This window comes from Cnephaeus nilssonii (assembly GCF_951640355.1).
Source record: "Cnephaeus nilssonii genome assembly, chromosome: 5".
NCBI classification, from domain to species: Eukaryota; Metazoa; Chordata; class Mammalia; order Chiroptera; family Vespertilionidae; genus Cnephaeus; species Cnephaeus nilssonii.
The window spans coordinates 32,098,341-32,120,508 of NC_137076.1; the positions used below are offsets into that span (position 1 = coordinate 32,098,341).

At 56.0% G+C, this 22,168-nt stretch overlaps 3 protein-coding genes across 3 annotated transcripts; all 3 read right to left on the bottom strand.

Annotated features, from left to right (window-relative positions):
* Window positions 1–7,384: 7,384 nt before the first annotated feature.
* On the bottom strand, window positions 7,385–9,650 carry CFD (complement factor D). The gene is made up of 5 exons (XM_079772369.1): window positions 9,496–9,650; window positions 8,619–8,775; window positions 8,358–8,508; window positions 7,938–8,195; window positions 7,385–7,596 (listed from the first exon to the last, which is right to left on the bottom strand). Exons 1-5 carry the CDS (start codon window positions 9,551–9,553, stop codon window positions 7,435–7,437), a joined length of 786 nt encoding a protein of 261 aa, XP_079628495.1. The 5' UTR covers window positions 9,554–9,650; the 3' UTR covers window positions 7,385–7,434.
* A 2,174-nt stretch (window positions 9,651–11,824) lies between these two features.
* Window positions 11,825–14,244, bottom strand: ELANE (elastase, neutrophil expressed; the record flags this gene model as incomplete). The annotated part of the gene is made up of 5 exons (XM_079772386.1): window positions 11,825–12,064; window positions 12,225–12,455; window positions 13,156–13,297; window positions 13,599–13,755; window positions 14,178–14,244. The coding sequence occupies 5 exons, from the start codon at window positions 14,242–14,244 to the stop codon at window positions 11,864–11,866; spliced, it is 798 nt and encodes a 265-aa protein (XP_079628512.1). The 3' UTR covers window positions 11,825–11,863.
* Window positions 14,245–18,332: 4,088 nt separating this feature from the next.
* On the bottom strand, window positions 18,333–21,662 carry PRTN3 (proteinase 3; the record flags this gene model as incomplete). Its single annotated transcript, XM_079772387.1, has 5 exons — window positions 18,333–18,503; window positions 18,980–19,210; window positions 20,118–20,259; window positions 21,160–21,316; window positions 21,596–21,662. The coding sequence occupies 5 exons, from the start codon at window positions 21,660–21,662 to the stop codon at window positions 18,333–18,335; spliced, it is 768 nt and encodes a 255-aa protein (XP_079628513.1).
* Between the last annotated feature and the right edge of the window lie 506 nt (window positions 21,663–22,168).

The window sequence follows — 22,168 nt, forward strand, 5'->3', positions numbered from 1 at the left end:
AGCATTTACGGAATGCCTAGTGTATGCCAGGCACAGGGGTCCCGAAGGGAGCAGTGGGCTGGTGAGGGTGGGGACTGTGCCTGGCCTGGCCTGTTTCTCTGTAGGTGGGTGGGTGTCTGCCTCATCTGTCTTTGAGTGTGTGTCTCTCTTCTTGCTCTCTGTATTTGTCTCTCCCACCCAGCCCCAACCCAGAGCTGTTCAGGTTCCCACCCCCTGCCACCAGCAGGCACTTCCTCTGATTATGCCCCCACCCCCACCCCCCCCCCACCCCCGCCGAGGAAGGAAGATGCAGTAGCCTGCCTTAGTGGTAATTGATTCTCATGTTTTTCTTCTGGAAGCTCAAGGCAGGCAGGCCAGGTGGGCACCCCGCAGACGGTAATGCCTTCACCACTGCACAGGCACTGTTTGGCCTCAGGATGGCGGGAGCTCAGGGAGCCCCTTACCTGGGCTAGGGACATGTTTAAAGCCCGCCTACCCATGGCTACAGGACTCAGACCGTGTCTGTCCTAAGTGTGACCAGTGTGTCTAGCTGGTGCTTCCCACAGGGACTTGGCGCTCTGAGCCAGCAGCGGGAAGGGAAGGGGAAGCTGGCCATCACTGCCCACTGCCCCTTGGTGAAATGGGGATCCCCAGGGCAGTTCCCTGGAGGAGGCACACCTGGAGGAGGGGTCATTGCCCCAGGGTGAGGTTTGTCTGTCCCACCCAAACCTCACCCGTGACTCCACTTCGGTGCCATCTGCGTGTTGAGGTGGGTGGAGGTTAGAGGCTCGTCCTTTTACTGTCATGTCATCTGCACCTCATTTGGCCATGTACCTGCTCAGAGTCTTCCCAGCTGGGACCCGGGGGGAGTGAAGACGCCTGCACGTGACCCCAGGTCACCTGGACGTGGTGAAGAAGGGGCAAGCCACCTGCCTCCCGATTCCCAACCCGCAGAAGCTGAGCATCAGTGACATAGGGGCTCTCTGTCAGTAAGCTCGGGGGATTTGTTTCGCAGCAGGCCACCAGGACATCTGGTAAATGGCTCTGTGGGCCTAGTAGGCAAAATGTGCCAGGCTGCCCGGGAGCATTGGCTAATGGGGGGCACATGGGGTAGCCTGCCTGCTATGGGCCCCCTAGAAAGAATGTTGGAAGGGGAGCACTTGTGGATTAAGATGTCCAGTTACCCCCCAACCTGCCCCCCACCTGGAGTCATCGTGATGCCCACGGGTGTTCACACAGTGCAGTTCCCGCCTCGGGTCAACAATGACAGTGTGACTGTAATAGGAAGAGGCTGTTCAGCCCATCAGGCTGCAAGTGTTGTCTGTGCACCCGAATCCACAGCCTCCGTAGAGCCAGGGACCCTGGGCCTGCGTGACGGGCGAGGAAACCAGGGCCGCAGCAGCTGCGAGGTTGGAGCCTGTGCCTTGGATTTGGAAGATACTCATCCCTTCTCTGCATTTCGTGGCCACGGTGCTCCCAGGCCTCCAGCCTTCCTCTACTTACAACCCACCTCCTCCTCCCAGACCATCTCTGGAATCTTCTGTGGCTCCCACTGACCACAGGATGGGGGTGAACCTCCTGTGACTCCCCCAAGGCTGCACCCCCCTTCACCTCTCCCATCCCACCCTCCAGCTGGAGGAAGCCTGGCCCAGCTTCATCAGTCATCAGCTCATGGACAGGGAGCAGTCCATCTGGAACCCCCACCAGTCTTGTCAGATAAAAGGCAGGATGCCCAGTCAATGTGAATTTCAGACGAACAGTGAATACTTCCTTAATATAAGTCTCTCCCAAATGTCACCTGGGACAGATAAAATATAAAATGTATTTGGTTTCTGAAAGTCCCATTTAACTAGCCAGCCTGTATTTTTATTTGCTAAATCTAGTCATCCTCCTTCCACCCCTTTCAAAGCCACTCCCTGACATCATCTCTTCATTCAGAAAATACCTACTGAGTGACTGAGTCTTTGGTGCTGAATGACCAGCAATTACGTCTCTCTTACGAAATTCATGAGTGTGCTGAGGAGGATCTTTTCATAGGAAAGCCTAAATGAGTTAGATTCCTTGCAACAGAATACAGGACCGGCTCTTCTGAGCAGGACTGGAGGCAGCTGTGTCCACAGCGCCCAGCCCAGGGCCAGGCACACGGGATGAGCTCAATAAACTCTTGTGCATAAATTAATGCTCCATGTACAAAAACAAAACCCTCCCACAGGTCCCAATTCCAACTTCCCAATCCCCAGTGGGGCACACAACTTTACCTTTAGACCCTCCTTTTTTTCAACAAAAGGGAAGTCATGAATGCCCTTGGGGACTAGGCTTAACTAGTGGGACCTTAATGGTCCCACATCCAGGCAGGAGAAAGGGCACAGGGCCTGGGGGCCTGGGTTCTGCCCTCTATCACTTCCCTGTCATTGCCCAGAAGGAGGGCAGTGAGGGGGTGGGGACAGGGCAGAGCTGTGTGGCTGCTCAGGGACACCCGTCAATCTCTTTCTATGGCCCTCTCAGCCCAGGGAATGCCTCTGAACGCAGGCGCCATGGCTCTGGGTTCGAATTCAGACTTTGCCCGGTAGCTTCTGTGTGACCTCAGGAGATTCACATGAACTCTCCCAGCCTATTTCCCAATTTGCGACATGGTCATAAAGCACAACTTTAGAGTCTCTGTACACCTACATCTCAGCCCAGAGCAGGGGCCTGCACACATAGGCCCTCACCGTCCATTTGGGAAGCAAAAGGAGAGCTGGACATTAGCCAGACCAAGGGGGCAGGAGTCCTCTCTACTGGTAGGAAGGAGTAAGGGCGCCACCGTGTGGCCAAGGCATGGAGAGGCGCCTGACAACTTCAGCCCCTCATGAATGGTGTCAGATCTGACCACTTTTACCCTTCACCCCAAGGTCCCCCCAACCAGGTTCACCACCTTTCAGCCCTCCTGTCACCTCCTAGCACCGCATTACTGGTGCAGGTACTGTCATTTGCGGATTCCGCCACCCCTGGGTCTGGCTTGTCTGTGTCCTGCAGTGTGTGCTCTAATGGCAGCAGCAAGGGAGAGCGGAACTCACCTAATCAGAGGCTAATGAATAGTTTCTGAACAGCAAATGAGAAAGAGACAGAACAAAGAACCATAGGGCGGCAGGAGCTCTATTCAGGGGATTTGGCCTGCAGGTCAGTACAGGAGGTTCCCAGCTATACTGCCTGGAACCTTTTGCCTCCAAACAAAGGGACAACGGGGCTGGTGTCACCCTGCACACCTAGCCTCCCTGCCAGGGAGTCACTCAGGTCCGCAGGCCGGAGCCCCAGGTGTTATAATGCCTGCCCAGCTCCAACCAACCTCCTAAACTACAAAACCCACACGTAACACCTACACACTGGTCGCTTCTATGCCAGACCACTTTCTAAAGGACAAACAAGAGAGGGAACGTATAGAGAAGATTGGAGAGTGAACTGCAGGAACTCTCCCGGATGGCGGGGGTCAGAGGGGTCATGAGTGTCATTGTTTACATCCCTCTACCCTCTATAAGGCAGCAGGAGCTCTATCCACGGGCTTTGGTCTGCCTGCAAGGTCGCCTTCGAACAAAGAGAGCAAGCAGGATGAACAGGGCCTCACCACACTCACCTGGCCTCCCTACCCGGGGCCACTCCAGCTCAGTGGGCCAGTGCCCAACACCTTTGGCTCCCACCAGCTTCCCAAAACCACCGGGCGCATGCTGACTAAACAGAGGCCGCTTCTACATCAGGCCACTTTATCAAGACTGGGAGAGACAGCTATTTTGTCCAATTGATATTTTAAAAAATAAAATAGAAATCAAACAAAATAAATGACAGAATATCTCTGAACTGAAGGAACAAGAAAAATCTCCAGAAAAAAAGATAAATAATTTAATAATTTGCCTGATAAGGAATTCAAAGGGGATGCCCAAGAACAATGGGCAGGGCTGGCTTAAAACCTTTCACTAAAGAAATTGTAGCCCTGGCTGGTTTGGCTCAGTGGATAGAGAGTCGGCCTGGGGACTCAAGGGTCCCAGGTTCGATTCCGGTCAAGGGCATGTACCTTGGTTGCGGACACATCCCCAGTAGGGGGTATGCAGGAGGCAGCTGATCGATGTTTCTCTCATCGATGTTTCTAACTCTCTATCCCTCTCCCTTCCTCTCTGTAAAAAATCAATAAAATATATGTAAAAAAACAAAAAAGAAGAAGAAGTTATAGGCCTGGGGCTTGATTACTCACCATGACCTGCTCAGGAATCTATAATCAAATCACCCTATGAGGTTACTTTCCATAGAACCTCCTCCCCCCCCCCCCCCTCCATAGTACATAATTAAATTTGGTTTTCTCCTGTTAACCTGTCTTATGTCAATTTGATTAGACCAGCCAAAGAACCTAGAAGAGTAGAAGGGAAATGTTTTTGCCCCTTAATTTGCAATATTGAAAAGGTGCACAGAATATAAGTTTGTGATATTCATGCATTCTTTCAACAAATATATACTGAGAACCTCCTATGGACCAAGTATATAACAGAACAGAGTAATTAAGTTCTGTATTATGTATTATGATACACCGACACAAAGAAATGTTACATTAATTATTAAAATAGTTGACTAGAAATACTCACAGAAAAGTGTTCATGAAACAACGTAGAGCACACAATTTTATAGAGACTATGTAAAACTGTACAAATTGTAAATTATAAAAAATCCATTAAAAAAGATTTCAAAGGAGTGGTCATAAGGATGCTCTCCAAACTTGAGTGAAATAGAGGAACTTAGAAATTATAAGAAAAAAAATTAGAAAGTATAAGAAAGAGCCAAGCAGACCTAAAGAATACAATAACTTGCCCTAACTGGTTTGGCTCAGTGGATAGAGCGTCAGCCTGTGGACTGAAGGGTCCCAGGTTCGATTCCGGTCAAGGGCATGTACCTTGGTTGTGGGCACAGCCCCAGTAGGGATGTGCAGGAGGCAGCTGATCGATGTTTCTCTCTCATCAATGTTTCTAACTCTCTATCCTTTTCCCTTCCTCTCTGTAAAAAAATCAATAAAATATATTTTTAAAAAAGAATACAATAACTGAAATGAAAACCACATTAGCAGGAATTAACAGCAGATTAGCTAACACAGAAGAATGGATCAGTGGCCTGGAAGACAGACTAATGGAAAACAACTATTCAGAACAGAAGAAAAAAATAATTGAAAAACACAAGGATAGTTTAAGGGACTTCTGGGATAACATCAAGCGCTCCAACATTCACATTATAGAGATCCCAAAAGGAGAAGAAAGAAAGAAAACAACAGAGACTTTACTTAAATATATAATGGCTGGGCCCTGGCCAGGTAGCTCAGATGGTTAGAGTGTCGTCCGGATATGCCAAAGTTGCAGGTTCGATCTCTGGTCCACAGGGCACATACAAGAATCAACCAATGAATGCATAAATAGTAAGAGGAACAACAATCAATGTATTTCTCGCTAATAATTTTTTAAAAGGAAATAATGGCTGAAATCTTTCCGAACCTGGGAACGGAAGCAGATATCATGGTGCAGGAAGCACAGAGAGTTCCAAACATGATGAATCTGAAGAGACCCCACCAGGACATGTTGTGGTTAAAATGGCAAAAGTTAAAGATAAAGAGACAATTTTCAAGGCAGCAAGAGGGGAAAAAAGAATTACATACAAAGGAAATCCAATAAGGCTATCAGCTGATTTCTCACAAAAATAAATTCAAAATGGATTAAAGACTTAAATGGAAAGCCCCAAATCATAAAACTGGAAGAAGACATAGGCAGTAAACTCTTTTACATCACTCTTATCAATATCTTTTTGGATATGTTCCCCCAGGCAAGAAAAACAAAAGAAAAAATAAACATGGTACTATATCAAGCTAAAAAGTTTTGCACAGCAAAGGAAGCCATCAACAACAAAAAAAGACAACCTACTGAATGGAAGAAGATATTTGAAAATGATTTATCTGATAAGGGGTTAATATTCAAAATATGTAAAGACTCATATAACTCAACATCATAAAACAAACAATCCAATTAAAAATTTGGCAGAGGACCTAAATAATAATTTCTCCAGAAAGAACATACAGATGGCCAACGAACATATGAAGATGCTCAGCGTCATTGATCATCAGAGAAATGTGAATCAAAACCAAAATAAGAGCCATGGCCAGCGTGGTTCAGTGGTTAGAATGTTGGCCTGCACACGGGAGGGTCTTGGGTTTTATTTCCAGTCAAGAGCACATACCTGGGTTGCAGGTTCCATCTCCGCCTATCCCCCTCCCCCTGTTGGGGTGAGTGTGGGAGGCAACCAATAGATGTATCTCTCTCACATTGATGTTTCTCTCTCTCCCCTCTTCTCCACCCAGCCTTCCTCTCTTCCACTCTCTCTAAAAGAATCAATGGAGCCCTGGCTGGTTTGTTTAGGTGGATAGAGCATTGGCCTACCGATTGAAGGGTGCCAGGTTCAATTCCAGTCAAGGGCACATGCCCAGTTTCATCCCCAGTAGGGGGCGTGCAGGAGGCAACCAATCAATGATTCTCATCATTGATGTTTCTATCTGTCTCTCTCCCTTTCCCTTCCTCTCTGAAATCAATAAAAATATTTTTAAATAAAAAATAAAAGAACCAGTGGGAAAATATCCTCACTCCTCGGGTGAAGATTAAAAAAACCCAAACAACACAATGAGATACCACCTCATACCTGTCAGAATGGCTCTCATCAATAAATCAGCAAACATGCCTTGGCCAGTGTGGCTCAGTTGGTTGGAGAGTTGTCCCATGCACCAGAAGGTCACAGGTTTGATTCCCAGGAACGCATATGGGAGGCAATCAATCCATGTTTTTCTCTCACATTGATGTTTCTCTCTCTCTCCCCCTTCCTACTTCTCTAAAATCAATTCAAGAAAGTGGTTGTAACATAGGATTTAGAAAATAATAATAATAAATCAACAAACAGCAAGTGTTGGTGAGGGTGTGAAGAAGAGGGAAACCTCGTGCACTGTTGGTGGGATTGTAAACTGATGTAGCCACCTATAGAAAACAGTATGGAATTTCCTCAAATAATTAAAAATAGAGCTGCCACATGACCCAGCATTCTGGATATTTAGCTGAAGACATTTACATCCCTATGTTCATTGCAGCTTTATTTACAATAGCCAAAATATGAAACAACCTAAGCGTCCATCGATAGACAAATGTACAAAGAAAATGTGGTGCATATACAATGGAATATTTCTCAGCCACGAGAAAGAATGAAATCTTGTTATTTGCAACAGCACGGATGGACCTAGAGGGTATTATGCTAAGTTAAGCAAGTCAGACAGAGAAAGACAACTAGCATATGGTTTCACTTATATGTGAATCTTAAAACAAATGAATAAACAAAATAGAGAAAAAAATAAAGTCTGATGGGATGCAGGAGTGAATGACTTTATTGCTTGTGACCCCGCCCCTCAGGGTCTCCTCAGGAGGCCACGCCTCCATCCATAATGCTCTCGATCCAGGCCCTGTAACTCCCCACACGAGTGTAGATGCCTGGCTTCTTGGGATTGCCACACACGCGGGATCCTGAGGTGACCACGCCTTCGGCCACGCCATTGCACACCAGAGGGCCCCCAGAGTCACCCTATGTGAGAAAGGGCTGTGAGGGGGGTATTTATCCTCCTCCCTCCCCCCTCTAGAGTCTCCCTGCCCGCCAGTGTCACACCGGGGCTCAACCACTGCAATTCCCGCTCCTCCCTCCAGCCCAAACCCTTTCCCCGCCCCCTGTGTGTCAATCCCCCAGGCCCCACCCATCACTGCAGGCCCTACCCACTGAGTCCCTGCCCTCCAAACCCCACACTTCAATGCCCGCCTTCCAGACCCCGCCCTCTCCACAGCCCACCCCTCTTAGGGGCCCACCTTCCGCAGGCCCCGCCCTCAGAGTCGCCCCTCTTCAGCGGGCCCCTGCCCCGCCCCACCCCACACCTTGCAGGTGTCCTTGCGGTTGCTCTCTGCGCACATCATGCGCTCAGTGATGGTGCCGTCGTGGTACTTGCGCAGGTTGCAGGTGGCGCGGTCCATCACTCGCAGGAGCAAGTATTGCAGGCGGTCGGGCCGGCGGCCCGTGTGGCTCACTATGCCCCAGCCGGCCACGTCGCAGAGCGTGCCAGCTGCCACCTCGCGGTCCTCGTGCTGCCAGGGCAGGGGCTTCACCTCGGGGCCCAGAGTGGCATTCTCAGACAGCTGCGGGTGGGGTGAGGCGGGTGTCAGGGTTGCAGGGAGAGTATGCAGCAGGAGGGACTGTGGCTAGACTCCGTGGGACCGGTAGGGGGAGGTGGGAATCAGGGTTGGGGGTTGCAGGGGGCGGGGCATGCAGCAGGAGGAGTGCAGCCAGGCTTGGCTGACCTGCAGCAGAAGGAGGTCGTGGTCGATGGTATCCGGCCGGCTGTCAGGGTGGGGCACTGCTCGGAGCACATCATACAGGTGCTTGGATGGTTCAGGTTGCGACAGGGAATGCGCGCCTAGGAGCACCTTCACCGTCTCATTGGGCCTGGGGCTGGGGCGGGTCCATGTCAGGTCCACGTCCCCACCGCTACCCAATCACATCCCTGCTCTGTGTCCCCCCCACACACCCGCCCCCCCTCCCCCATCGCCAGCACCACTCACACATCCTCCAGGCAGTGCGCTGCGCTCAGCACCCACTGCTCGGCCACCAGGAAGCCGCCGCACACGTGTGTGCCGTTCACCTGCACCGACGCCATGTAGGGCCGCTGGTGGGACTGGGCCTCCCGGCCGCCCAGGATCCGGCCCCGGGGCTGTGCCGCTGGGTGCAGGCAGGTGGGTGTGAGGATTCCACGGATGACTGCAGCCCAGGCCTCAGGGGCCCCCGCAGGCCACTCCAGCCCCCCTCCGACCTGGAATCTCATCATTGGAGCCCCCACCCCAGGGTCATACGTTCAGATGCCTGGGGGAACAATAGGGAGCAGCAGGGTCTGGGGCAGTGATGGCGAACCTATGACACGCGTGTCAGCACTGACACGCGTAGCCATTTCTGATGACACGCGGCTGCTGAGGCGGCCGCATGCCGAGGATAAAACATTTGCGAAATAATGTTTTTTCCTAGAAGTGACACACTACCCAAGTTATGCTCCGTTTTTTGGCGAAGTTGGACACACCAAGCTCAAAAGGTTGCCCATCACTGGTCTGGGGCTAATTCCATTCTATACACCGAGCCTACCAGCTTTGATTTAAACACAAGAAAAGCGGGATGGACCGAACCAACACTCCTGGCAGCCACGGAACACGCGGCCGCCGGTTTCCACGGCAGAGCTGCGTGTTCTCACTGTGGGGAAGGCTTGCATTTCAGATCCCAGTTTGGAGAATTCCCAGACTTTCAGAGCCTTCCATTCCCCTGGGCGCTGCCCCCTTTCTGCCTATCCAGGAGGGCTGGGGGACAATCCTGTCTGATGGAGGGGGCCCCATGGCCGACTGCCCGGCAGGCTGCTGCCCCCTGCTGTCCGCCCAGTCCCAGGTCCCCTCTCACCACATAGGGCCCCTCCCAGGAGGATCAGAGCCGCCAGGCGCACGGAGAGGTCTGTCATGGTGCTGCTGTGGCCTCGACACTGACCAGGGCGGGGCCCCGGGACTCTCTTATGGGAGTGGGAGGTGGGGCGGCTCCAACTGGCCCCATCTGTCCAATAGGCAGAGGCCCAGCTGGGTAAAGGGGAGCCCGCCAGTCTGCTTCCCCCCGCCTCAGGGTGAGGTTATCTTCTGCTGGACTTTGCACCGTGAGGGCTGCCTCCTGCCTCTGTGTACCTCGCCCAGAGCTGACCCTGGTGCGGGGAGCAGCCCCTCAGGATGCAGGAGCAGAGCAGAGGGATGGAGCCACTCCAGCCCCCCAGCCAAGTCTCCCAAGAGTGTCCTTCCAGCCCTCAAGTTTCGCAACAGCAGCTGGAGGCCACAGCTTGTAAACAACCCACTTCCTCGTGGTTGTTTCCCCCCCGCCCCCCCGTTTTTTCCCCTGCACCTCCCTTCTTTGTCTTCCTTCTCCAACTTGGAGAGGAAATTGGGTGGGGGAGGGAATAAGGTCACCCTACACCTTGTCCCCATTGCTGTGCCTCTGACATTGGTCCTGACACCCCAACAAGCAGAATGTTGCAAAGGTGGTGTGTAGTGGCAGCTGGAAAGACTGTGCCTTCAATAAGGACATTTTAATGGAAAGTTCAGGGCTGCCTTCAGGTGTGGCTTGATCCAGGCACCTTGAACAATGTCAGGTCTTTGCTGCTAGTTCCCCCCTTCTTCCTCTCCTCACCAGGCTCCCCTGTTGTGGCCCCAGGAACCCCAGACTCAGCCCAGTGGCTCAGTGGGCTCCTGCTCCAATTCCCCATTACACCAATGTCTGCAGGCTGCCTCTGATTGGCTGAGCTTGGATCACGTGCCCCCTCCCAGGTTCTGAAGAGAAGAAAAGTGGCAGGTGCTGGGACCAGAGGGGTGGGGCAGACCTTGAATAACCCCAGTGGGAACAGCGCACAATACTTTCCCCTCCTTTTTTTCCCCTCCTCACAACAGATTATTTCATACATATAGAAAAGAATAGAAAATAACAAATGGGATCGGATAGATCCTAACATGTTTCCTTATTAAAATCAGACGTTCTGAATGAATGCCCATGAGGAGACGGGAGTCCAGATTATGTAAGAATGTTCAAAATTGCAACAAAATTTGGAAATGACCTAGGAAGATGGTGTGGTTCAATAACTAGCCCTGAACATCTCCAGATGTCGTGTGGACAAGGGAAGGCCGCCTGGGTATAGTATTAAGTGGAAAAAGCAGGGCAGCTAGGCACCTTCCTGAGCAGCTGGCACCTGGGGGAGGCTGGGTAAGGGAGCGCCTGCAGGCAGAGCAGGCGGGCAGAGGAGACACCCAGGCAGAGGCCCTGAGGGGAACCCAGGGGGCTGAGCTCCAGAGGGAGGGGCTTTGGGACCAGGGGACAGAGAGGAAAAGATTTATCCCAAACTCATGGTGTGTGTGTGTGTGTGTGTGTGTTGGGGTGTTACCTATTGTTACCACTCTCATTTATTTGTTTGCTTGGGTGACTATTTCCTCCCCCACCATCAGACTATAGGCTGCATGATGGCAGAGGCCATGTCTGTTGTGGTCCTCACCCGAGGCCCCAGAGGGCTCCTTCCTGGGCCCAGGAAGACAGAAGAGGGGTACAAGTCAGTCATGTCCCGCCCCCAGGGCAGCAACTTCGACCGAGGCTGGGGAGTTGGGGGAGGACTTGTCTCTGTCACCCAGTGAAACCCCAATCTCTGGCTGCACCCTTTCCCAGACAGCACCCACTCCTCCCCACAGGGAAACAGAGGTTCAGAGACAGCCACCAAGTTGCCCGAAGGCAGAGCTGGGACTCAGCTCAGGCTCCTGAGAAGGGCTCCACCTCTCCGCACCTCCCCTTCTTGTCCGTCATACATGGCACTGACGGGACCGGCCCCAGGGGCTGGAGATGAGCCAACACGGCAAAGACTGAGAGTGATTCCTGCACCTGGTGAGCACTCAGCAAACACCTGCGACAGCGCCGGGTGCCGTGACCACTTGCAATTCGAACTTCATCGTGTGTCCATGAGCTTTACGGGGAGGGAGACCAGAAATGGCCAGGGGCATCCTTTCCCGCCTGGAGGGGAAGGAACTTCTTACCCCAATGCCCTGGTTTTGCTGCCCCCTGGTGGCAGCATACTCGTGCGATGCCCAAAACACTCTCCCTAACTACTTTCCATCTCCAACTGCACAACCAACCAACACCCAGACACATTCTACAAAACAGAGAAGGTTTTTATTCTGTCAGATGCTGCGTCGTGCAGCATGGATGGGCCTGGCCAGGGGCAGGTGAGGCGGGGTGACTGGGGCAGCCCTTTCTAGTGGCTCCTACTTGCAGGGTCCCTGGGGTGGAGTCGAGGGTGGTCGTCGTGTTGGCGGATGATGGAGTTGATCCAGTCTGCAAACTGCGCCACGGGGGCAAAGGCATCTGGGAAGAAGCCGGAGCCGCAGCTCCCTCTGATGAAGGAGTCGATCCCGTGGATCAGCCCGTTGCAGACCAGGGGCCCGCCGGAGTCCCCCTGTGCGGAGCCGGTGAGATTAGGAGGCTAGGCTTCCAGGACCCCCCACCCGCCTCCCTTCGGGGTTGGGAAGTCCTCCTGGCACCTGGCTCGCAGTCCTGGTTGCCGTGGCCCAGGCAGGAGTGGGGTGGGAGCGGAGAGGGGGGTTGCAGGTACTCACAAAGCAGATGCCGGCGCGACGGCGCGGCACCAGTGTGCACACGTTTGTGGGGCGGCAGAGGGATGTCACCACGGTCACGTTGAGCTGCTGTAGGACTCTGGGTGGTGGCCGGTTTGTGCCCAGCCGACCCCATCCCATGGCCAGGCAGCGTACCCCGTTGCCCACACCTTGGCCCTGCTCGGGCAGCCTGGCCACCTGCACGTTGGCGTTGATGGTGGCTGACCCGTTGAGCTGCAGTGGGCAGGACAGAGCATCAAAGAGTCACATGGGGCAGTGGGTGCCGACGCTGCCCTTCCCGGGGGAAACAGACCTATGATAGTTCTGGGATTTTATGGAGGAGGACGGCCACCCTGCAGGATGCTCCCCACCCTGAGTGTCAGTTTCCCTGTTTGTGAAATATCCCTGTTTGTGAAGCAACCACAGTGGCTCAGGGTGAACTTGAACATGTCTTGAGTGCAGTAAACAGCAGGTACCAAACTATGGGCAACACCAATGACAACAAACCCCTGGTTCTGGAACATGGCTGAGAGTAACCACAGCTCTGCAAGCAGTGGGGCGGGGGGACGCTTCTCCCTCCAGCCTCCCACCCGTCTGAATGTGGGGGATTTTGCCCCGTTTCACAAAGACAGGGACTGTCCCCGCCCTCGGCCACAGGGCACGAATAATCACAACCATCTGCTGATGGACAACTGCTCAGAGCACTCTGCGTCCTCTTGTTCACGCGCTCAACAACCCTCAGCTGGGGCTTGTTTCCCAGGTCACACAGGAGGAGACTGGGGCACAGAGATGACCCGCCCAGTTAGAGCCAGGTGTGACCCCCAGTCTATAGCCCCTTCTCTGCCCGCCCCACGCCTCCGGCCCCAGGCCTTTACGCCTGCTTGGGCATCCCTGCCCACCCCAGGCACCCTCCCCTGCCCAGCCGGCCTCCCACCTGCAGAAGAACAATGTCGTTCACCAGCCTCTGGGCATCGAAGCCGTTTTCAAAGATGCGCTGGATGCTGAACAGCTGCCGCGTGGGCTCAGGCCGGCCCAGGTTGTGTGCCCCCAGCACCACCTGCACTGCCTGGAAGTTCCTGCAGCAAAGTGGGTGCAGGAGGTGATCGAGGTGGCTCTTGGGTTTGGGGGTGGGAGAGAGGCCCCAGAGCTCAGCCGAGCCCAGGCCCATGCCCTCGGGATGCCTCACCACCCAGGGCTGATCCTTGGGCTCCATGGCTCCATGCCCCCACTTAGGCCTGGTGAAGAAGGGGCATTGATGGGGGTGCCCTGGAGGAGCCCAGACCCTGGCCTCACGGCCCACCCCCTCCACCCCCACTCCATTGGGCAGATGTGGAAACGACGGAGGGAAGAGGGAAGGTACGCTCAGGAGTCACTCACATGCCGTTCACACAGTGCGCAGCCGACATGACGAAGTTCGGGGCCACCAGGGTCCCACCACAGAAGTGGCTTCCACGCTGCTGCAGGGACACCATGAAGGGCCATGCGTGGGGCCGGGCCTGCCGGCCACCCACGATCTCGGAGGCCAGCACGGAGCCTGGAGACATCCGGGGGCGGGGTGGTGAGTGTCATGGAGGAGCCCACCCCACTGGGCCAGTTGGCCCTTGAACTCCCACAAGAACCCCTGGGTCAGGACTCTTCACGTGCTTGTTGCCAGATGAGGAAACTGAGGTACAGACAGGACGGCGGGCCCTGCCACCGCCTTCTGCCAGGGCACAGCTAGATCTGAGCTTCATTTGGCTCTGGGGTCCCCAGAGCGTGCCCACTGACCCGCCCCCACTGGATTCACCGGGCCCCTCACCACTCTGAACCCCAGTCTCCTCCTCTGGAAATGGGTCTCCTCATCCCAGCCACCCTTCCCGTGAGGAGAAGGGGACCACTTAAGTCAAGGGCATAAGTGGAGAAGCAGGAATGGATGCCCAGGGACAGATGGATGGACAGACATGTGGCTCCACTCACCACCCAGCAGCATGGTCAGCAGGATGGAGGCCAGGGCAGGGCCAGAGGGTCTGCAGCTTTGGGTCATGGTTGAGCAGGGGCTCCAGTGTCTCTGTCCCCTGCACCCACCTGGCCCTCTTATAGCCCAAAGCCCGGGGGCCGTTGCATTGCCCCACGGCAGGGCCAGGTGTCCCCACTTCCTTTCTCCACCCCCAGGCATGGATGAGGGTGATGATGGGAAGAAGAGGGGTGATGGGTGCAAGGGGCCTGGGTTGGCTCCAGATAAAATTCAGGACACAAATTTGAAAGTCAGATTTAAAAAAATTCTTTTTTTCTTTTTAACTAAATGTATGTGGGTGAAATTGCTTAATAAAATTAAACGTTTCAAGCGTACAGTTCTGATACATCGTCTGTATGTTGCATTGTGTGCCCACCACCCAAAGTCAAATCTCCTGTCACCATATATCTGACCCCCTTTACCCTTTACTTCCCCCAAGCCCCCCGCCCTCTGGTTTCCACCATACTGATGTCTGTGTCTGTGAGTGGTTTTTTAAAACAATTTATTTAGTATAACCATGTTCCAAATATTGTACTTATCTAGAAAGCTAGTCATTGTTTATCTGACATTCAAGTGTAACTGGGTGTCCTGTATTTTTGCTAAATCTGGCAACCCTAGGCCAGAGAGTGTCGGCTGCCGCCATGCCTCGGTCTACCCAGAGCACTATAGTAATGCCAGTGCCCCCCGCTCGGTCCTGGCATTTCACAGGGCGATGGGGGGCTGCTAGGTTCCCATCTGAGATGAGGAAGCTGATGCACAGCGAGGCCTCCCCCAGGAGTTCTTGCCCAGTGACACGGTGAGAAGCCGGGGTTGGAACTCAGGCCTCACAATGCGCAGCTGGATGATGGCTTGTTGCCCACCTCCCCGAGTCTTGGGTCTCCCTCTCCTGGCCTGGCCTTCCGGCCTCCCTTTGGCTATTGCTCACAGTGGGGAACTCATTCCCACCCGGGGCGCTGTTAGCCTCTGGTCACCACAGAGGTTCTGGGGAAGAACCCCCTCTGCCCCCCTGACCCCCCATTTCCCGAGGTTTCACAGAAGCCCTCTCCGGCCTGGGAAAGGGGCTGGACCATGGATGTCCATTGAAGCTTGAGAGCTTCTGTCTGGGGGTGTGGAAGAACTCAGGCCGAACAGCGGAGAAGGGGCCCCAGGGCCCAGCCCCCACCCCCTGGCCCTGTTCCTCTTCCCACCTCCCCCAGAATGCTCCAGCGGCAACGGCCGGAGCCAAGGCTGTCGCAAGAAGCAACGTTCTCCTGACCAGGAGCAGGGTTCACGGGAGGGAACCAACGGATCCATCGCAGGAACAAGTGGGTGGGGACATGGAGGACACCCCCAGTCAGGGCTGGGGTTCTGTGGGTCCCTGGGCCTCCCGCTCCATTTGTGGCCACAGGCAAACGAACCCCCATATCTCACCATTGAGGATGATGGCCCTGCTTTCCCAGAGCCTGGCCCATAGCAGGCGCTCAGTGCTCGCCCTCATCCCTCCCTTCGTCAGATACATGTCACCTGCCCTCCTACCTGCTTGGCAGGGTCCCCACCCCATTGTGTTAAATTTGCCACCGAGCATTTAGTAAGCACCTACTGTATACACAGCCCTGTTTCCAGTCCGGGGATGAGGGAGAGTGGAGGAAGCCATGTCTTGGGGGAGGAGGAGGGTGCTGTGGTTCACACAGGGAGACCCCGTTTAATCAAAGCTGCATTTATTGAGCATCACCTGTATACGATGTACACACATCTCATAGTGGTCAAGCCTATCGACTCTGGGTGCCTATCCTGGCTTGGTCACTTGCCTTCTACATAACTTCAGGACACTGACTTAACTCACCTGTGCCCCAGTTTCCTTGTCTGTAAAAGGGAAGTTGTAATAATAGACTCCATTGTATGGGATTATCCCGAGGCTGAAGTGAATGAACATTTGTAAAGTTCTTAGATAAGAAAGTGACGTCCAGGAGGACCTGTTAACCATTAACCACCTCCAGGAGGGTAGGGTGGGCAAAGGCTGGGAGGCAAACTGCTAGGCTTCTGGTTTGCAATCAGAGTCGTGGTCACACTGGCCACACCTGTGTAACGAGTAACGCGTCTTCCAAATAAGACAGGTGCACTTTATAGACCCAAGTTACACTGCAGGGAGAAAACATGATTCGAGTATCTTTCCCCACCGCTGGAGGCTGGGGGCCTCTGAGCTGTAGGGACTGGCCCCACCGGTCTGGGGCCCCTAGCAGCATAGACACCCCCCCCCCCTGGGGCTGCTGGGGGAACCCCTTGCTCCCTGAGGCCTCCCAATTTGCATGTGCTGATCATCCTGCTTGTTATTCTCATGGGCTCGTCATTTCCTGAATCTACCCCAGGACCCCCAACCCCCTGATCCTCAACTCCCAGTCCTGGGTTTGATCTTTGCTGTGCAGAGCGTCCCTGAACCATCTTTCACACACAAGCCCGCAGAAACTGGCAAACGTCTCTTGCTGGATTTTTGTGGGTCTTTCTGTTCCCGACATTCCCTCTAGCAAACCTCTTTTACCCCCAACACTGTGGGGTGTTTTTTTTTTTTTTGTTTGTTTGTTTTTTAATATACTTCTATTGATTTCAGAGAGGAAGGGAGAGAGCTAGAGAGATAGAAACATCAATGATGACAGAGAACCATCGATTGGCTGCCTCCTGCAGGTCCCCCCTGGGGGGGATCGAGCCCACAACCCGGGCATGTGCCCTTGGCCAGAATCGAACCTGGGACCCTTTCGTCTGCAGGCCGACACTCTGTCCACTGAGCAAAACCGGCTAGGGCGCTGTGGGGTTTTATAGAAACCACTTCCCTGCCTTGAGCCCCTGGGAAGTGCAGGGAATCCCCAGCATCCCCCTGCCGCTCACCAGGGTGCATTTCCCAGGATTCAGCTGTGTCCCCTGTCTCAGCACATATTGGCTCCTGGTGCTGCTGCTATAGCCCAGCCCTAGCGCCTACCCTGGGGTAAGGTGTGACGGTTGCAAAAGGGGGCAGGCCCGGCGTTCTCACTCTTGTTTGAATCTGTATGCTGACACCAGGTGGTGGTAGAAGGGATCAATCAGGGAAGAGCTTCCTTCCAGTTCCCGTCTGTCCTGTGGGCAGGTTGGCCCTCTCTCTGGGCCTCATTCCCATGGCTACTCGCCTGCCGGCCAAGGCACTCTACCTCTTCCTGGCCTCAGGGCTCTTCCCTAGCCCCCGCCCCCGCCCCGTTCATGTCTGCGGCCCTGCTGCGCCAGCCCCACCACATGCCTGACCTCTCCTTCCCCAGCCCCCTGACCGGCTCCACTCCAGCCGCCGAACCCTTCCTGTTCCTCTGCCCTCTGCCCTTCACGCTCCTGCTCAGGCACAGCTCCTTCTCCAGGGAGCCTCCCTCACAGCCGTCCCGCGGCCCCTGGCTGAGTCAGGAGCCCACAGGCCTGGCACTCCATGCTGCTAGTATTTTTAAAATACATTTTTGTTGACTTCAGAGAGGAAGGGAGAGGGAGAGAGACACAGAAACATCAATGATGAGAGAGAATCATTCATCGGCTGCCTCCTGCACTGGGGATCGAGCCCGCAACCTGGGCATGTGTCCTGACCAGGAATTGAACCAGGTCCTCACGGTTCCTAGGTTGACGCTCAACCACTGAGCCACGTCGGCTGGGCAGCACTCGTGTTATGACAGCCTGGTCCTCCAGCAGCCCCCATCTAATCCAGCAGCCCCCCAGCTGGAGACACGGAGCGGACACGAGGCCCCCATCCCTGAGGGTGAGGGTGGGGCTCTCGGTCCGTTCTGGGAAACGTCTGCGGTGGCTCCCTTTTCCAGACAAGGAAACGGAGACACAGACATGGGCATCGACTTGCCCAGGGCCACGCTGGTGGGGCTGGATTAGAACCCACGTCTATGGGCACTGGGGGAGTGGGACCTCCTGTGGCCTGGGCCCTACACTGGCTTCTGGGCTTCTGCTCCGAACCCCCATTCACAGTCTGGGGTCTGGAGATCTGGGGGCCCTTGGGAAGGACAGACAGGAGCCCAAGGAGGGTTTCAATTTTTATTGACGTCACCGTGAGGCTGGGCGCCGGCTCCCTTCCCCCCATGAGGGCTTGTTCTCTGGCCTCAGCCCGTGGGGGGCCTGGGGGAAGGGGCTCAGGGGCTGCCCTCACCCCCCACACTCCTCAGCACAGACTGAATCCAGTCCACATAGAGGGAAACCCGCGTGAAGAAGTCGGGGTACTGGCGGTTGGCACACTCGCGAATCAGGAAGGAGTCCACGGCCTGGAGGACGCCGTCGCAGATCAAGGGGCCGCCAGAGTCGCCCTGGGAAGGTGGGGACAGGCTGGTCAGTCACCAGGATGTGGTTACTGTCAGGTGGAGGGTAGCTGGTGGCAGCCTAATGCCATTTAGTGGTCCCATGTTTCCCGTGCGGGATGCCCGTTAAGGCATGTGGACGACAGAGGGAGAGGGGGCCGCTCAGGAGGACGGCGGGCACTTACTGCCCCTGCCGTAGACCTGGGCCCGGGAGAGGGCTGGGCTGGTCCGAGAGGCGCCCGGAGTGAGGGAATCCCTAGACCCACCAAGGCCTCCGGGTACGACATGAGCACCCCTGTGTGCCTGTGGGAGCCGAGGCTGTTCCCCATCACTTGCTGAGCCCTCACAGTGGGTGCGCCCCTCTTCCCGACAGGAGACCAAGGCACAGCCTGCAGCTGCTCAGTGAGGAGGAGGTGGATTGAACGGCTGCCGCCCCCCACGCTCCCTCCTGTGGGCAGGGCCCTGGGAGCCGGGCAGGTACGTACAAAGCAGATGCCGGCTTTGCGCCGGGGCACGAAGGTGCACACGTTCTCGGGCCGGCACAGGAAGGTGACCACGGTGACGTTCAGCTCCTGGAGGATGTGGGGCAGCGGTGCCATGGTGCCCAGGCGGCCCCAGCCCATGGCCAGGCACTGGGTGCCGTGGGGCAGCTGCTGGTCCTGCTCCGGGAGCTGTGCCACGGTGACCTGGGCCGTGAGGTTGGCGGGGCGGTCCAGCTGGGGCAGAGCGAGTCGGTGGGCGGTGAGGTCCTGTCTCCAGGCCCCATAGCCGCCCCTTCTCACATCCACGCACGCCCTGACCACCCCAAAGTGCCTCCTCTGGCCCCTCCCACTCACTCTCAGGTTCTCCCTCAGGGGTCACCTCCTCCAGGGAGCCTGTTCGGATTGATCCTCCATTCCCTCCCCCCCCCCCGCCCCCCGGGCTGTTTTCCATTCTCTGACACCATGGGCCTCCCTTTTGTAGCATCTGTCACTTAGTGAGTGCCACACCCTCCACTAAACCTCTGGGAGCTGACCTTTCGGGGAGTCGGAGAGGCCAGGAGAATGGCAAATGCATTGTCAAAGGAAACGGCGAGATGGTGAACCGTAAATCAGGGGAGGGGTGGCTGTCTTTCCACGAGGGCAGTGGTCGGCAAACTCATTAGTCAACAGAGCCAAATATCAACAGTACAACGATTGAAATTTCTTTGGAGAGCCAAATTTTTTAAACTTAAACTTCTTCTAACGCCACTTCTTCAAAATAGACTCGCCCAGGCCGTGGTATTTTGTGGAAGAGCCACACTCAAGGGGCCAAAGAGCCGCATGTGGCTCGCGAGCCGCAGTTTGCCGACCACAGTACTAGGGTGAGGGCAGCTCTCGCAGAGAAGGTGAGGTTGGCGCTGAGGTTGGGGGTGAGGATGTTGGGTGGATGGGTGCTGGCAAGGGGCATGGCCAGATCAAAGGCAGGTGGGGCAGCCATTTGTGGGGCTTTGAACTGCTGCTCGTTAAGAGGGTCTGAATGGCCCTCTCCTGACCAGGCCTACTGTGTACCAGGCTATGTCCCAGCACCGGCAGGGGCCTGCCATACAATAGGTGCTCAACACATGTTTGCTAAAGGCGAATGAAGGGGTGATTACCCACCCACCTGCAGTAGGAGAATGTCATTGTGAAATCCCTCTGGGTCATAGTTGTTGGAAAACAGGCGAGTGACAGAGAACTGCTGTTGGCTGGGCTCATCGTTCTGCAGGTTGTGGGCCCCGAGTACCACCTTCACCAGGGCCATGGGTCTGAGGGGTCAGGGTGCTTATTGTTTGCCGCCCCCATCCACCCATTTCCTTACCCCATGGGCACCCTGAGCACCAGATGCAGCTCCCTCAGTTATAGCCTCCCTCAGACCCAGGGAGGGCCACCTCCCCCATCAGACCCAGGCAGGGCCACCTCCCCCATCAGACCCAGGCAGGGCCACCTCCCCCATCAGACCCAGGCAGGGCCACCTCCCCCATCAGACCCAGGCAGGGCCACCTCCCCCATCAGACCCAGGGAGGGCCACCTCCCCCATCAGACCCAGGGAGGGCCACCTCCCCCATCAGACCCAGGCAGGGCCACCTCCCCCATCAGACCCAGGCAGGGCCACCTCCCCCATCAGACCCAGGGAGGGCCACCTCCCCCATCAGACCCAGGCAGGGCCACCTCCCCCATCAGACCCAGGCAGGGCCACCTCCCCCATCAGACCCAGGGCAGGGCCACCTCCCCCATCAGACCCAGGGAGGGCCACCTCCCCCATCAGACCCAGGCAGGGCCACCTCCCCCATCAGACCTGGGCAGGGCCACCTCCCCCATCAGACCCAGGCAGGGCCACCTCCCCCATCAGACCCAGGGCAGGGCCACCTCCCCCATCAGACCCAGGGCAGGGGCACCTCCCCCATCAGACCCAGGGAGGGCCACCTCCCCCATCAGACCTGGGCAGGGCCACCTCCCCCATCAGACCCAGGGCAGGGCCACCTCCCCCATCAGACCCAGGGCAGGGCCACCTCCCCCATCAGACCCAGGGCAGGGCCACCTCCCCCATCAGACCCAGGGCAGGGCCACCTCCCCCATCAGACCCAGGGCAGGGCCACCTCCCCCATCAGACCCAGGGCAGGGCCACCTCCCCCATCAGACCCAGGGCAGGGCCACTGGGCACTCACATGTTCTGCAGGCAGTGAGCAGCGGTCAGCACGAAGCTCGGGTGGATCAAGGTGCCTCCACAGAAGTGGGCACTCAACATCTGCAGTGATGCCATGTAGGGCCGCGAGTGGGGCTTAGCTGCCCGCCCGCCCACAATCTCTGAAGCCCATGCTGCACCTGAGAGCGAGGAGCATCAGCGGCTGTCACTCTCCCTGCTGCGTCCATCCCCACCCCCCTCCCTGGGAGGGAAGCCCTGGGCAGACACCGAGTCCGATGTCCCAGAGCTCCCCCCGCTCCCTGAGGCATTCATCCCAGGCAGCAAATGGGTCCTGCCCTGGCCCTGCCTCAGCCTCCCATCTGTGCGGAGAGGGTGCTGGGCTGGCTGTTGTGGGTGGATATTCCCCAGAATCAGCAAGGCCTGGGCAGGTGGACAAACGGACATGTGGCCCCACTCACCGCCCAGCAGCGTGGCCAGCAAGACAAGGGCCAGGGCAGGGTGGGAGGGTCGGTGGCTCTGGGTCATGGTCGGGTGGGGGCTCCCTTGCCTCCCCAACCCCTCTTATAGCCCGAGACCTGGAGGCCGTTGGGTTGCCCCACACCTGGACTGGGTGTCCTTACTTCCTCCTTTCAACTTGGGGCCACAGGGAGTTGGGGGTCAAACCACACTCCAGGAGGACTGGGAGCATTGGGCTCAGGGTTCCAACTCCCCTGAGAGTATGAGAAGCTATCTCCTGCCCACCCCATGCCTGGGTCGCATGGACAAGGGCCAGCAGGGCACAGGCTCAGAGGGGCACACTCCGCTCTCCGAGCCTCCCCCACAGGCCCCTTTGGCCTGAGAGGACTGTGGCCAGCATGTCTAGGTGCTGGTGTGAGCCCCACTCCTGGGGACAGGAAAGGACAGGACACAGTGGTGGGGCCACAGAGCCATGTGCCCTCCTGGGACCCAGAAGGGTTCACTCTTCCCTGGAAGACAGAGTTCTTACCCAGGTGATTGTTGCCCCAGGGGACACTGCCTGGGGCAGTGATTGT

Bases quoted from the DNA above. Each gene is read 5' to 3' on its own strand.
- CFD (XM_079772369.1), bottom strand. From the start codon at position 9,553: ATGACAGACCTCTCCGTGCGCCTGGCGGCTCTGATCCTCCTGGGAGGG. The intron at 8,196-8,357 runs GTCAGCCAAGCC...CCCCACCCGCAG, and splicing joins ACGACCTCCTTCTGCTGCAG to CTGTCTGAGAATGCCACTCT. The intron at 7,597-7,937 runs GTGTGGGGTGGG...TTTCTCACATAG, and splicing joins ACCGCAAGGACACCTGCAAG to GGTGACTCTGGGGGCCCTCT.